Below are 13,503 nucleotides of genomic sequence, written 5' to 3'. Positions count from 1 at the left end.
TTACAAGCTTATTTGAACAAGTTCCATAATTTTAATTAGTTTGCTAAAATCTCAAGCATTTAGCGGAAGGAGCTTATTATTTGAGTTTTGTTTTAGAAGTTGTGCAGTTTAAAGAAAAACTCTTTGCCAGTTCCAATAAACTCAAAAGCTACCCAGTCATAGAAGTTGCACTGCAACAGACAGAGCAGTGAAACAGCTTGGAGGGGTCACTTGGGGACTGTAAGCAAACAGCTTAGGAAAGGAGCTCCAGCTTAGTGGCTGCAAGATCTAAAACTGTCGAAGAGATTCTTTCAGTTGAATTCCCTTCTTGCAACCACTCCCAAAAGGAACAACGTGCAAATAGAGGCACTGAGTCCTGCTGGCAGGAGGTGGCGTTAGAGAACTGGGCCTTCCCTCAGTCCCTGAAGAGTGGGCACTTGCAGCTCAGAAGGAAGTTTCTCACCTTTAACTATATATACACATATATTTAGCTCTGAGAGTAGACTGTAGAGGAGCAGCGATTGTTTATACACACCCACTCCTTGGCTCAGTTTGACAGCAGAACTACAGGGAGACTCTAGACAGTCAGGCTATGAGTGTGCAAGAGAGGAGGGGGTGGTCATATTGAGCTGTCCTCCGAATGGAACCCCGGCTGGTGACACTGCTGCTGTTTCAGGCAGGTGAGTACAAATTAGATGTCAAATGATGTAGCCGCAGACCTCATAAAAACACCTATGCCTTTGTGTTCTCCTCCTGTCTTTCCCACTTAATGCAGAGGATTCACTACTGAGACTTACATCATTCTGTCCAACCAAAGCAAGTAACACTTGGACAGGTGAGTGAGCCTATCTTTTTCATACTGTCATTGTAAAACAAATCCTCGGCTTTCAGTTGCTGATCTTAATGATCTGTGCATTGTTTGAGTGTGTAGATGAGACCCATTCCATTGTTCTTACAACTAAGACCTAAAGCTTTCAACGTGAGGTAGAGCCCCATCCAGTGGAGTGTACTTATTGCAGTTCAGTGGGGTTTGTACCAGGACATTGCAGTGACGTCCAGGCTGTTATTAGACTCTTAAAACTGCTTCAGTGGAATTAGGTCAATAAAACGTATTGGCCTTGGATACTTGGCATGTGGACAGATATAATTCTGTTTGAAAGATTGCGTTTGTCCTTTCCATAAACATCCACTTAAACAGTTATGTTTGAGTAGGTAGTTAAAATTCCTCTATAGTCTGGGTATGAGGGTAGACTGGGTATCAGCAGAGAGAGAGAATAACTGCCTTCTATGGCAGTAGTTCCCCAACACAGAGGTAGCATACAGCAGAACTGCACCATGTGAGACTATTATCACAAGGGATTTTAATCATTTGAAAATCCCTATATTACTGCACCTTAATGTCTGCCACTGTAAACTCCATTACGCCAGGAAAGTTCAGGTCATCAGATCCCACCCAGGCATATTTTTGTAAGTAGCTTTTTAGCAACCTGTCTAGTTTGTAGAAGACACGGGGCCTTCTGTGCACTCTTGAACTTGTTCAAGGTTTCTCAGCAACATTGCCTTGGCCATTCAAGACAGAGGGAATAATCTAATGGGATAGTTAATTGGGCAAAGGATACAGCCTCAAAAGGATGCACAACTTGGAATTTAACCAGTTTGTTGCAGGAAAGAGTGAAAAAATAAGATTAAATTCTATATTCCCCACCTCCCCATGAACTCTTTCAAGATTGAGAGCTGTAGTGTGTAATTTGTAATGTAATGGATATACTTAAGTTCTGGGCCCTGTTAATAGTTTATCACCTTGCCTATCATCTTGAATATTAGTGCTGTTCATATAATACATTCTTCTCCAGGAAGGGCTTTCTGGGCTTTGATGTATATTCCTTCCTTCTGTATGTAGAGCTGGAGACCTTTCTGGGTTACTGTAGTGTTTCCTCTCTTGGTGGGGGGTGATATTCCTCTTCTCCACCCTTCTATATGTTACATCTTACTTCCAGGCAGCGTTCCCAAGTGGTCAAGCCACATGGGCGGGGGGGAGAGTGTAATTCTGGTCAGACACCTCCAAATTACACAGCCAAACCCAACTGGTAACAATACAAACCTTATTAAGAAATCAACAAGAAATCATAGGGCAAAACAAAGTAAACATGAAAATAGTAAAACAAAGCTATAAGCTGCCCTCTTCTATCTAACCTGCAGCTCTGCCACTTATGTACAGAACAATTCTCCCAGGCAGGAACCTTGTTCTATATACTTTGTTTTCAGCATCGGTCCTGGTCCGAAGTGGCATGGACTTGCTCTACATGAACCCACCCCTTCCCTCTCCAGCAAAATGGGCTTTGAGTCCCTCCTTTTAAGGGATAGATGGTAAAGCAATTGTTCTGATTTTCAGAACACTTACACACTTACACCTGTGCCTGATCGCCAAGGCCAGAAGATAGGAGGGAATCTTTTTAGCCCCAACCCCACAGGCTAGGCAAAGTAGCAGATGGGGAAGTAGCAGATTTCAGGAAAAGTGCAGCTTCTCAGCAGTTATGTTTGAGCAATTCTACTAACTGTCACTGAGCCATATTTTATTTGCACTGAGGTGTGTAGGGGTGGACTGTCTGTCCCTTAAATTGTACAGTCGTTGCTGCTACCGCTGCTGTTCTTTTCTAACAAGAGAGCTGCTGTGTACGTGTCTTTATTTTTAAAAATTAGGCTTGAACACTATGTCGTAGAGAGAGACAGTTCCATTTGCAGGAATGCATATTTGATACCCAAGGAATGTCCTGAAAAACAACAGCAAGTCTGTCTTAAAACAGTGGTCTTCAGTTTGCAGTTTTGCTTTTTTGCTTTGAAACCGATGCCCCTATTAAAGCTAAAGTGATGTAGCCCAGTGTTTCTGAACCTGCTGCCTTCTGGATGTGTTGGACTACAACTCCTATGATCCCCAGTCAGCATGTAGTCCAATACATTCAGGGGGCACCAAGTTGGGGAAGGCTGATGAGGACTGTCACTTTCTTCAGGTTTACAGTGCAGGGGAACTTCTATTTTTGTTCATTAGGTTTTGGAATCAGCAAAATGCTTTAATTATGTCCCTTTGGGGTTTAAATGTTTAATGCCTATATCACTTCCTTAAAATTGCCATTCTTAAGAGGCGGGCATTTAGTAAGAAGTGTGTGTGTGTGTGTGTATGTGTGTGTATGTGTGTGTGTGAGAGTGGAGGGAATGATCCCCCCGTGTGTCTCCTGCCTTGCTTTTTAGGCGGTCGCCTCCAAGGTCGGAGGCAGCTGCCTATCTACTTAGGATTGTGCCCTAAGAGTGTTAAAACAGTTCTTAACCACAATGTTCATTTCTATTTTTAAAAAGTCTTCATATTCACTCCTGTCTTAACAATGTACTCTATTAACATAAAAAAACAGAATATAGAGGGTCTGAGTTTTTGCTGGATCTGAATTCTTAGATGTGATTATTGAACATCTAAGGGCTACTCTACATGAGCGATTTATTGCACGCTCATGATTGGCCACTCACAGAGGTTTGCGGGTCCTTTACCTGACATTATCAACCTCCAGGACATCTCCTGCACTTTTCCCCATTTATTCTGCTTTCTAAAAGATCAGAGATAAGCTGGAATTAAAATAAGGAGTGGAATATTGCCAGTGTGTAGTGCCGGCATAGCGCTACAATTCGGCCACTAGATGGCGCTGTTTCATTGAATATATATATTCATTGAATATATAGAGTACATATATATTATATATATAATATAGAGAGTATTGCGGAGAAAGGAAGTTTTCAATTCCACATCACCTGCTCACTGTCTAAAGGAGCCTATTGTAATCCTGCAAAGAAAACTGAAGCAGAAAGCCCTGGTAAAGTTGTGAAATTTTAGCCTGGTGTAGAAATGCTCTAAGAGTAGCTCAGTCATGGATGGAGCTCCTCTGGATTGTTTAGCTGCTTCTCTTTGCAGCAGGAGCAATCGGGGAGTGTGCAGCAGCACACTCACTCATTTCCAAGAACCCAGTGTTTAAAAAAGACCCTGGGTTGTTGTAATGTGTGAACCAGGCTGTTTTGTTTCAAATAAACCATAGTTAACATTAACCACAGTTTGTTGGTATGGATGACGTGACAAGCTGTGGCTAAGCAAAAATGGAAGTGAAAGCTTCTGAACTCTTCCACACAGCCATGCTGAGGAAAAGGACTGGAGGAGGGAGTGCACAAACCAGAGGCTTATCATAAACATATATGTTAATTCAGAACTGGAAATGTGAAAAAGTGATAAAGGAAGGATTATGTTGTTGTAATGATTTTATCTGAATGCAGTAAAATCTTATCCCTGCCTTTGCAGTTTGGAATGATGTTCTTGGAAAGACCCATTCTTTGCACAAAAGAGGACTCCTTGAATTATCTGGAGCCATACAATGTGGCACAGGCCGATTTCCTTTGATGTACCTAGGTTATGGATGCTACTGTGGCCCAGGAGGAAGAGGATGGCCTAGGGATGAAACAGACTGGTAAGAACATCAAGTGTCATACTTAACTTTCCATTAAATGCTTCAGCTGGATTTATCCCAGAGCGAAGTGTCATGGCTTAGTGGCAGAGCACATGCTTTGCATGCACAAGGTCCCAGGTTCAATCCCTGGCATCTCCAGGTAGGGTTGGAAAAATTCCTGCCTGAAATCCTGGAGACACGCTGTCAGTCAGTGTTGACAATACTGTGCTAGATGGACCAAGGGCCTGACTCAGTATAAGGCAGCTTCCTGTGTTCCTATGTTGTTTAATGTATTTTAAATGATGGCAGGTTTAATCCATGGAGAATAGCAATTATAAAAAAAAGTATATTGTGGTTGCACAAACCATCAACAAATTCACGTAGTGGTGAGCAGTGAGAATGGTAGGTAATGTGAGAAAATTAGAACAAAACCTGTCTTTTATTATGCTGGATGACATTACCATGTTGCTAAATTGAGACAATGCAGTGGGAAAAGGTATGTCATTGTGTGCCCTCATTTAACTTGTTTTGTAGCCACCAGCCTCAATTTAGAGATCGATTTGATTTCATTTAACCACAGCAGTGAGTGTGTGTTTGCATGCACCAAACCTTTGCTGCTATGTCTAACAAACGCATTTATTCAGGATGGCTAATTATTTGTCAAAACACAAAAAGCTTCATGGGCTTTCACTGTGTCAGTAAAAGCGCTTGATACGGTGCTGGAGTGCAACTGAAGATAGAATGTACTTCTGTATTGCCATATGCCTGTTGCTTTATTTTGGATGAGCCCCTAAGAAATGCTCACAAAATATAACAAGTAGAAATCAATCTCTGTTGCTGAAAGGTGCTGCCACAGACATGACTGCTGCTACGACTTCGCGCAGGAGCAAGGCTGTAATCCTATAATACGCAGATATAAATGGACCTGTAAGGACAATGATGTGGTATGTGGTAAGGAAACGACTTTAATTTATAATATTTATTCACTTTATCTTGGAGGCATACACATGGGCAGAGGCTCTAAGAGAGGCACTGTGACATTCTTTACAGACTCAGGAAAATGCATAGGCATAGTCTAAGTAGGGATGTTGAAAAAATCCTTCTGGGGCATGGAGTTTGATGAGTTTTCCTAGGCTTGACCTGCCAGACTTTGTTTTGGTTCCTGCTGTGGTGCCCGACTTGAACTGCAGTGAGCCAGGCCAATTTGTGGATTTTCTGGTAATTGCGGGGCGGGGGGGAGGTTCGGCCCTGCTCGTCTGTGAGTTCCCAGATGGGGCTGAAAACTGAGGACAATCCCCCCCCCCCCAATATATTGAAGCTTACTTAGTCGTATGCATCCACACAGTGCACTACCCTGAAGGGATACCCTGGGCTGTAGACTCCATGATTGCTTTTATGTCACCTGCTGGCCAGGCCAAATGATATCCCCCCCCCTTTTCCCCTCTGTTTCTTTGCATCCCCATCAGCCAGGTATCCCAAGATACTTCTGTGCAGCCTCCCCCCATCCTGGCACCTTCCACATGTGTTGGACTACAGCCTGGCTGGGGTTACGGGAGCTGTGGTTCAACACATCTGGGGGGCACCAGGCTGGGAGAAGGATTTAGAAAGGCATTTTTATAATGCTCTCCAGTAAGCTATTCCTTATTTTTCATTTGCCTTTCATTCTTTTTTAAAAATGTTTTAGATTCCTCTTTATAACTCAGCTTTTTAAAAAATTGGGCTAGGGGGAGTTGGGGAAATACAGCTGCCCTCCACCGACAACCCCCCAACCTTCTTCATTAGCTTCAGTGGCTTCTCTGCTCAGATGACTCAGTGTTGATTCTCGGTTGTTGATTCCTTTGTACTTTCTTAGCTGCTGACAGAATGTGATTTTTAAAATTATTTTTAACACATTGGATTTGTATTCAGAGTTGGGCTAAAACTTCCTGGATATTTATTAAAAGTGTCTTTTCCTCTGGGGAAGGAGCTTCTGCAAGTTGTGCAAATTTCTGAGCAATTTGAGCAAATTTCTGAGCAATTTGGGCAAATTACAGCCAATTTGTCCATAATTTGTGCAAATCTGGCTGTAATTTGTGCAAATTGCTCAGAAATTTGCACAAATTGTAGTACCTTAAAATGCTCAAAAATGTTCCTGGAGTTTGGGGAACAGCTCACAGCTCAACTCGCAGCTGCAAAGCAAGTCATACGCACTGTGGAACTCTGTCGAGCCAAAAAAGAACTAGATTTCCCAGCGATGGACATCCCTAAGTTTAAACAGACTATGTGTTTATTAAAACAGTGTTAGTACTAACAAGTACTTGGAGTGAGGTGTACTAGAATATTTTATATGTTGCCTGTCAAGGTCTACCTTGTGGGGAACTAACAGTAAACTGTGTGCTGGAATTGCTCCAGATCCTGATATGTTGCAACAGCTAGTAAAACAGAGTGCGGACTTCTAAACATTACAGGCACTCTTTCAGATACTAGGAGAGGAGGAGGGAAAATTTACAGCAAGGATCTAAAGCATAAATTTAAGTTTAAATTGTTAATGGCAGTGCATTTTAAGAACATTTGCTGTGGTAATTTTTTTTCACATTTTACAATAATCAGAATGATAGGTGCTCCTGAGAGACAGTCAAATGGTGGTGTGAAACAAATGGGGTAGAGGGGATTGTCTCCCTTTCCTAAATGGCACTTTTGATTCTCAGATTCCAGGATGAATTTATCATATAAAGATCAGGAAGAAATTTTGCTTGAAAACAGAGTCTGCATGACATGGGGATTGGCAAGCAACAATGTACAATGTGGTGGTGTTTCATTTTGTATATACAAAACAGAAATTATGTATTGCAGGGAATAATGGAACTACAGTTGCCTCTTATTCACATAAATGGACAAAATATTTAAAAAAAAGACAAATATTGTATATAATTTTTGATGAATCCAGCTGTCACAAATTAAGAAAAAGAAGGAATGCTCTGAAAGCAGTCACTGATTTTATGTATTTTGAGCCTGAACTTTAAGAATGGTTTCTTTAGTTATACCTTGCTTTTTGGCCAGTCATGAGTCCCAAAGCAGCCATACTGAATAACAAATGACGGTAATAAATAGGCATTGCTTAAAAAAAGGTAAAGATGTCCCCAACCAGTCGTGTCCGACTCTAGGGTGCAGTGCTCATCCCCGTTTCTAAGCCGAAGAGCCAGCGCTGTCCGAAGACGCTTCCTTGGTCATGTGGCTGGCATGACTGAACACCGAGGTGCACGGAACGCTGTTACCTTTCCCGCCGAGGCGGTACCTATTTATCTACTTGCAATTTCTTGCTTTCAAACTGCTAGGTTGGCAGGAGCTAAGACTGAAGACGGGAGCTCACTCCGTCACGCGGCACTCGGGTCTCGAACTGCTGTCCTGCCGACCTTCTGGTCTGCAGTTCAGCATCTTAACCACTGTTCTGCTCCACTTTAATTATTCATCCTGTCTTCCTCTTTTTCAGATACTATGTTAGACCGATGTCAACAAATAATCTGCCAGTGTGACAGAGAAGCGGCCAAATGTTGGAGATCTGCATATTTTAACCGACGCTATGCCTTCTGGCCAAACTTTCTGTGTGGCCATATATATCCTGTATGCGCATATAGGAGTAATAGGCATTAAGAGATTTTAAAGTATGAAAAGTTTTCCATTTTCGCTTAACTTTAGACACTTGAACAATTTGTACAGCATTCAACTAGCCAAATGAAGATAGCAGCTTCTAAATTGCTTGTGTAACTTCTCAGCAACTGATGTTACAAATCAAATAATGACCTTGCTGACTGCTGATTGCACAGAGCCATAGGCTCAGTAAATGGACACTACCAAAGTGGTTTTGAAAATGCAGGGCACCCAATCAGTTCATATAACTGCAGTGCATTTTTGGTCCATTTAATAAGCCTATATATAATAACACCGTTGTGGCAAAACATATATTTGTGATATGCACAGACCAGGGGTTGGACTGAGGATCTGCCCTTTGCGAGAGGAAGGGACCTTCTGTAAGTGGAAGGGCTCCTCTCTCCACCTGAATTTTGAGGATTCCCTCCCTACACACACACACATACACACACACACACCGTAGCTTGCCCCATTTAGCAGGGTCTCCTGACTCACTGTGTAGCATTTTCAGGAGCTGGAGGGGCTGCCATGGGAAGAAGTGGGTGGGGAAGTCCACTTCCATCAGTGCAGATGATCCTGGATAAATCTGGATCTAACCACATAATTCAGTCCCATTTAGAAAGGCATTGTGAAGGCATGCAAAATCGCAATCTTCCTTCATGACACAGAGTTCTCTTTCTGTACTTAAGAAATGAGAAAAAAAAAACAGTAGACAGATGGGTTCACAACAGGGATGTGAATTGGTGCTCTACAACAAAAGAGTCCCCATACTCACCTTTGGGTGGTGTGTGCTGTGGCTGATTATGCATTAATTTTCTCAAGTGATGTGCTTTCAAAGACCCAAGACTGCTGCCTGGAAGCTAAATGGCCATAATGTAAAGTGGAGCTTCCAAAGGAGGGGGACTGCTGTAGTCCATAACCATGGATTCTTCAGCCTATAACTGTGTATACTTCAGCCTATGTTGGTCCTGTTGGTCCACAAGAATGGCAGGCACAGGTATCTGATCATTAGCACTCATGTGGCTGACACTCTACTATTAGTGAGGCGGCTGCCTCAGGCAGCTGATTTTGGCTTCATGAAAGGAAAGGAAATCTTTATTTATTATTGTGTTTTTAGTGCCAGGGAGGGGAGAGACACTTATGGGATTTTCTGTCTCAGGTGCCAAAATAACTTGACCTGTCTGGGTACTGCGCATGTTGAATGGAGGGAGGGGGGCAGCATTTGCTGCTCTGCCTCAGGCAGCAAAATGTCTTGGGTCAGCTCTGTTGACATCCTGCAATGAACATTTGCGTGCCTAAGTGAGTGAGTCAAATGGTGCCCCTCACATACTTCTTGCACTACAGTGCTTACCTCAGAATTTAGGGATGTCTGAGTGTGTCATTTATGTCAGCAGTTAGTTTGGAGCAATATTTCCCTTCTTCCAGAGCAGTATTTTGAATAGATACACCACCCATGTGTTGGACTAAAACTCCCATTATCCCCATCCAGCATGACTGTGGCTGGAGTGATGGGAGTTGTAGTCCAACACATCTGGAGGGCGTCAGGTTGGGGGAGGCTGGGCTAGGTAGTATTCCCTGAAACACTTCCCCACATAACAGGCTGCTTTCAACTTCCCAACACTCCTCCATCTTCTGCTTTCTTTTCCCTCCACAATCATATGTTCAGTTTTTTTGTTTCTTCATGTTTAAAACTTAGAACAGAGAGAACAGACAAATATGCCTGAGGTATTAGAACAGAAGACAACAGAGTGTGTGCCCAAACAATCCTGCACAGATGCTTTATGACTAGGAAAGTTCAGACCCCGTGCCGGGACAATCCTGGGGAAAAGATGTTATAAAGGAGAGTAAGGGCAATTTTTCTGAAGGCTGCCTTGAGAGAGCTTTTATTGACAAAGAACAGAAGGTTCAGCCACCTTGTCTTCACACCAGTTCACATGACACAAGGGTGTTCATAGAATCATAGAATAGTAGGGTTGGAAGGGGCGTATAAGACCATCGAGTCCAACCCCCTGCTCAATGCAGGAATCCAAGTCAAAGCATCCCTGACAGATGGCTGTCCAGCCTCGTCTTGAAATGTTAATAAGCCACGGTAGCTTGTTAACCACCCTGCAAATGCCAGTTGCATGCCAGCCTGATTTACATAATTACCCTCACCAGGCACAATTTCTGGTGTCATCCAAACCCAGCAAGCGTGACTTGTTGGAATGGTTAACAAACCACCCGGAAGCCTGTTGTATAGTTGTGGGGTGGTTTGTTAACTACCCCCACAAGACATCCTCACCGGCTTCAGGTGACACAAGAAGCTGGGGAATGGGGGCGGCTTGAATCAGCAATTTTGTGCCCGCAGGCACCACAACCCACCAGTGATCATGTGAACCAAGCTTCTTATGGCTGGAGAAGTTACAATGCTAAATGCTATTTTTTCCTCCCTTAACATACTGAACAACCATCCTATTGTCTTCCTCCTTTGCACAGGAGGATGCATTTGCAAAAGATCTTGGCAATCCTAAACTTAATTTATTCGTGAGGTCACTCCTGTAAGTGATCCCTATGCCTAACTATACCTGCACATGTAAATATATTTGAGTTCAATTCAAATGTGTGTATTGCAGATCTCCAGATCTGGTTCTGCATGCATAGCTTGGGTTGGAAACAATGCATGTAACATATTCAATATTTACTCAGTTACTTGTTCCTTTGATCCCCATCACCTGCTTACTGGGGAACTGCACAGATGTGTGTATTAAAACCATGATGGCCACTTCAGTTAGCAATGCAACTTGAAGAGGGGGTGGTTTGGAGCGGAGAAATCATGGGTGGGGTGCTTAATTCTCCCACACACACACATCTGCTGCAGAAATTCCCTTGAATTTCTCTCCCACACAATTTCATGTATTAACTTGCATACATGACACAATAGAGGTTCAAACTTGCTTTTTTCATACACTTATTCTATGAATAAGCTGAAAATGTAACCTTAAAAAAAAAACCTGAGGCACATGTTCTAAAAGGATGCTAGAACCTTTTTATTATACCTTTATATAGATAGAAAGCATAGAAAACACTCACAACTGACATTTTTCCATACATTCAGGAAACAATATTCTTGGCACGTCTGGTATTTTCTTTAATCATGCTGTCTGAGTTATGCTGAGGAGAAAGGAAAAGAAGGAAGCAAATGAGTATTAAAGTGAAAAAAGTGACAGAAAAATATAATTCAACTAAGGATGTTTCCAGATGGAGGGCTCACAGTGCTACCAATAAAAAAAACACTGTGCAGTTATTCTGTCTTTTCCTCCTTAAGGGATAATTTGTGAAAAGAAAAAAAGATGGAAGAAGCAGTGGGAAAATATGGGAGGTTTAGAAGAAGATGACGTTGTCTGGACCCCCCCCATAAAATTCCATGAATGAGGCAGGGTAATGCCAGGATAAAAGCCTCATCTGGAAGCACCCTAAGTATTTTACAACTAAAATTACACAGGAAATACAGTCAGGGCCAGAAATATTGGAACAAGGATAACTGTTTTGGCAGTTGGCCTCTGTACACCACCACATTGAAGTTGAAAGGAAACACACCCAGATGGGAGCGAAGTCAGGACTTTCAGCTGTAATTCAAGGGGTTTGACAAAAGTGGGGCACCAACAATGTACAGTCAGTGGCATACACACACACCCATCGTTGGTGGCTCATAAGTAATGGAACAAACCAACATCATTTCAGACTTGAGGATCGCCTTTAATACCTGGATGAAAATCCTTTGCAGTCAATGACTGCCTGAAGTCTGGAACCTGTGGACATGACCAAATGCTGAGTTTCCTCCCTCGAGATGCTTTGCCAGGCCTTTACTGCAGCTGCCTTCAGCTGCTGCTTGTTTGTGGGTCTTTCTGCCTTCAGTCTTGTCTTCAGGAAGTGAAAAACATGCTCTATTGAGTTGAGATCAGGTGACTGACTTGGCCATTGAAGAACATCCCACTTCTTTGCCTTGAGAAACTCTAGAGTAGCTTTTGCTGTATGTTTTGGGTCATTATCCATCTGCAATATGAAGTGGCGTCCTATCAGTTTGGCAGCATTTGGCTGAATCTGAGCAGAAAGTATAGCCCTATACACTTCAGAATTCATCCTGCTGCTTTGATCAGCAGGCAGGTCATCAATAAACAGCAGTGACCCGGTTCCATTGGCAGCCATACATGCCCATGTCATAACACTGCCTCCACCATGTTTGACAGATGATGTATGCTTTGGATCATGAGCTGTTCCTTTCCTTTGCCATACTTTTCCCACCATTCTGGTACAAGTTAATCTTGGTTTCATCAGTCCAAAGAATCTTATTCTAGAACTGGGCAGGCTTTTTTAGGTGTTTGCTGGCAAAGGCTAATCTGGCCTTTCTGTTCTTGAGCGTTACCAGTGGTTTGCACCTTGTTGTGAAGCCTCTGTATTTACATTCATAAAGCCGTCTCTTGACTGTAGATTTTGACAATGACATGCCTACCTCTGCAAGAGTGTTCTTGACCTGGCTAGATGTTGTGAAAGGGTTCCTCTTCACCATAAGCAGAATTCTGCGGTTATCCGCTTTAGTTGTCTTCCGTGGTCTTCCAGGACTTTTGCTGTTGCTGAGCTTGCCAGTTAATTCCTTCTTTTTCAAGATGTTCCAAACTGTTGTATTGGCCACTCCCACTGTTTTTGCTGTCTCCCTGATGGGTTTCTGTTGTTTCCTCAGCCTAATGATGGCTAGGGATGTACGAAAATCACTTACCTGTTCGCAGATTATGTTTATGGGGGGGGAGGCGTTCTGTCCCTCCCCCCGGAATCCTGGACGGGGGGGGAGGCGCTCCGTTCCTCCCCCCCGGAATCCTCTGCGGCCAGCTGTGCTCCGCAGCAGCTCCACGGAGCAGCCGGCCAGGCCCAGCCAGGCCAGAGCCGTCCGCAGCTGGATTTCCGGCCGCGGAGGGCTCTGGGAAAAAAAACAAAAACAAACCGCGTACGCAAATGGCGGTGGCTACGGCCGCCGCCATTTGCGTATGCTTTTTTTTTTTTTACCCAGATGTTTTAGGCTACGTAAAAACTTACGTAGCCTATCACGTGTGTGTAAAACAACAACAACAACTGCAAATGGCGGCGGCGGCAGCAGCCGGTCAGAAGACCAGCCGCCGCCGCCGCCAGCGGAACTGCTACCGCCTGGAAGATCCGCCCCCGGTAAGTCTCGTCCCAGGGGATCCACGGGGGGGGGGCTGGGGGGGCAGGCCGTTCCGCCACAGATTTCGGGGGGCCGAATGCACTGGCATTCGGCCTCCCCGAGATCCGTGGCGGAATTCTCTGCCATCCCTAATGATGGCCTCCTTCACTCACCTTGACACCTCTTTGGACCTCATGTGAGGAGTTCCAGTGAACAGCTACCAAAAGCAAATGTAATGCTCAGAAC

General features: G+C 43.6%; 2 protein-coding genes across 4 annotated transcripts in view; one reads left to right on the top strand and one right to left on the bottom strand.

The window, feature by feature from the left end:
* Nucleotides 1–393: 393 nt before the first annotated feature.
* LOC146349624 (phospholipase A2-like) lies at nucleotides 394–10,844 on the top strand. Its single transcript, XM_084843115.1, has 4 exons — nucleotides 394–659; nucleotides 4,313–4,478; nucleotides 5,302–5,408; nucleotides 7,927–10,844. Exons 1-4 carry the CDS (start codon nucleotides 620–622, stop codon nucleotides 8,085–8,087), a joined length of 474 nt encoding a protein of 157 aa, XP_084699241.1. The 5' UTR covers nucleotides 394–619; the 3' UTR covers nucleotides 8,088–10,844.
* Nucleotides 10,845–11,088: 244 nt separating this feature from the next.
* LOC146349623 (uncharacterized) overlaps nucleotides 11,089–13,503 on the bottom strand; it is a 33,457-nt gene continuing 31,042 nt past the window's right edge. For all 3 annotated transcript variants that reach the window (XM_084843112.1, XM_084843114.1, XM_084843113.1), the window contains exon 4: nucleotides 11,089–11,234. In XM_084843112.1, coding sequence (XP_084699238.1) covers nucleotides 11,230–11,234 — 5 coding nt within the window. In that variant the 3' untranslated portion in view covers nucleotides 11,089–11,229. The remainder of the gene's footprint in view (nucleotides 11,235–13,503) is intronic.

The sequence above is a fragment of the Heloderma suspectum genome, chromosome 3 (genome assembly GCF_057233095.1).
Source record: "Heloderma suspectum isolate Gila_16-S chromosome 3, 16-S_ref, whole genome shotgun sequence".
NCBI lineage: Eukaryota > Metazoa > Chordata > Lepidosauria > Squamata > Helodermatidae > Heloderma > Heloderma suspectum.
The sequence above is the reverse complement of the archived record's forward strand: the minus strand, read 5'-3'. Positions and strand labels throughout refer to the sequence as shown.

Excerpts from the sequence above, each read along its gene's own strand:
- LOC146349624 (XM_084843115.1), top strand. The coding sequence starts at position 620 with ATGGAACCCCGGCTGGTGACACTGCTGCTGTTTCAGGCAG. Across the intron at positions 4,479-5,301 it reads CCTAGGGATGAAACAGACTG|GTGCTGCCACAGACATGACT; the intron begins GTAAGAACATCA and ends TGTTGCTGAAAG. Across the intron at positions 5,409-7,926 it reads GGACAATGATGTGGTATGTG|ATACTATGTTAGACCGATGT; the intron begins GTAAGGAAACGA and ends CCTCTTTTTCAG.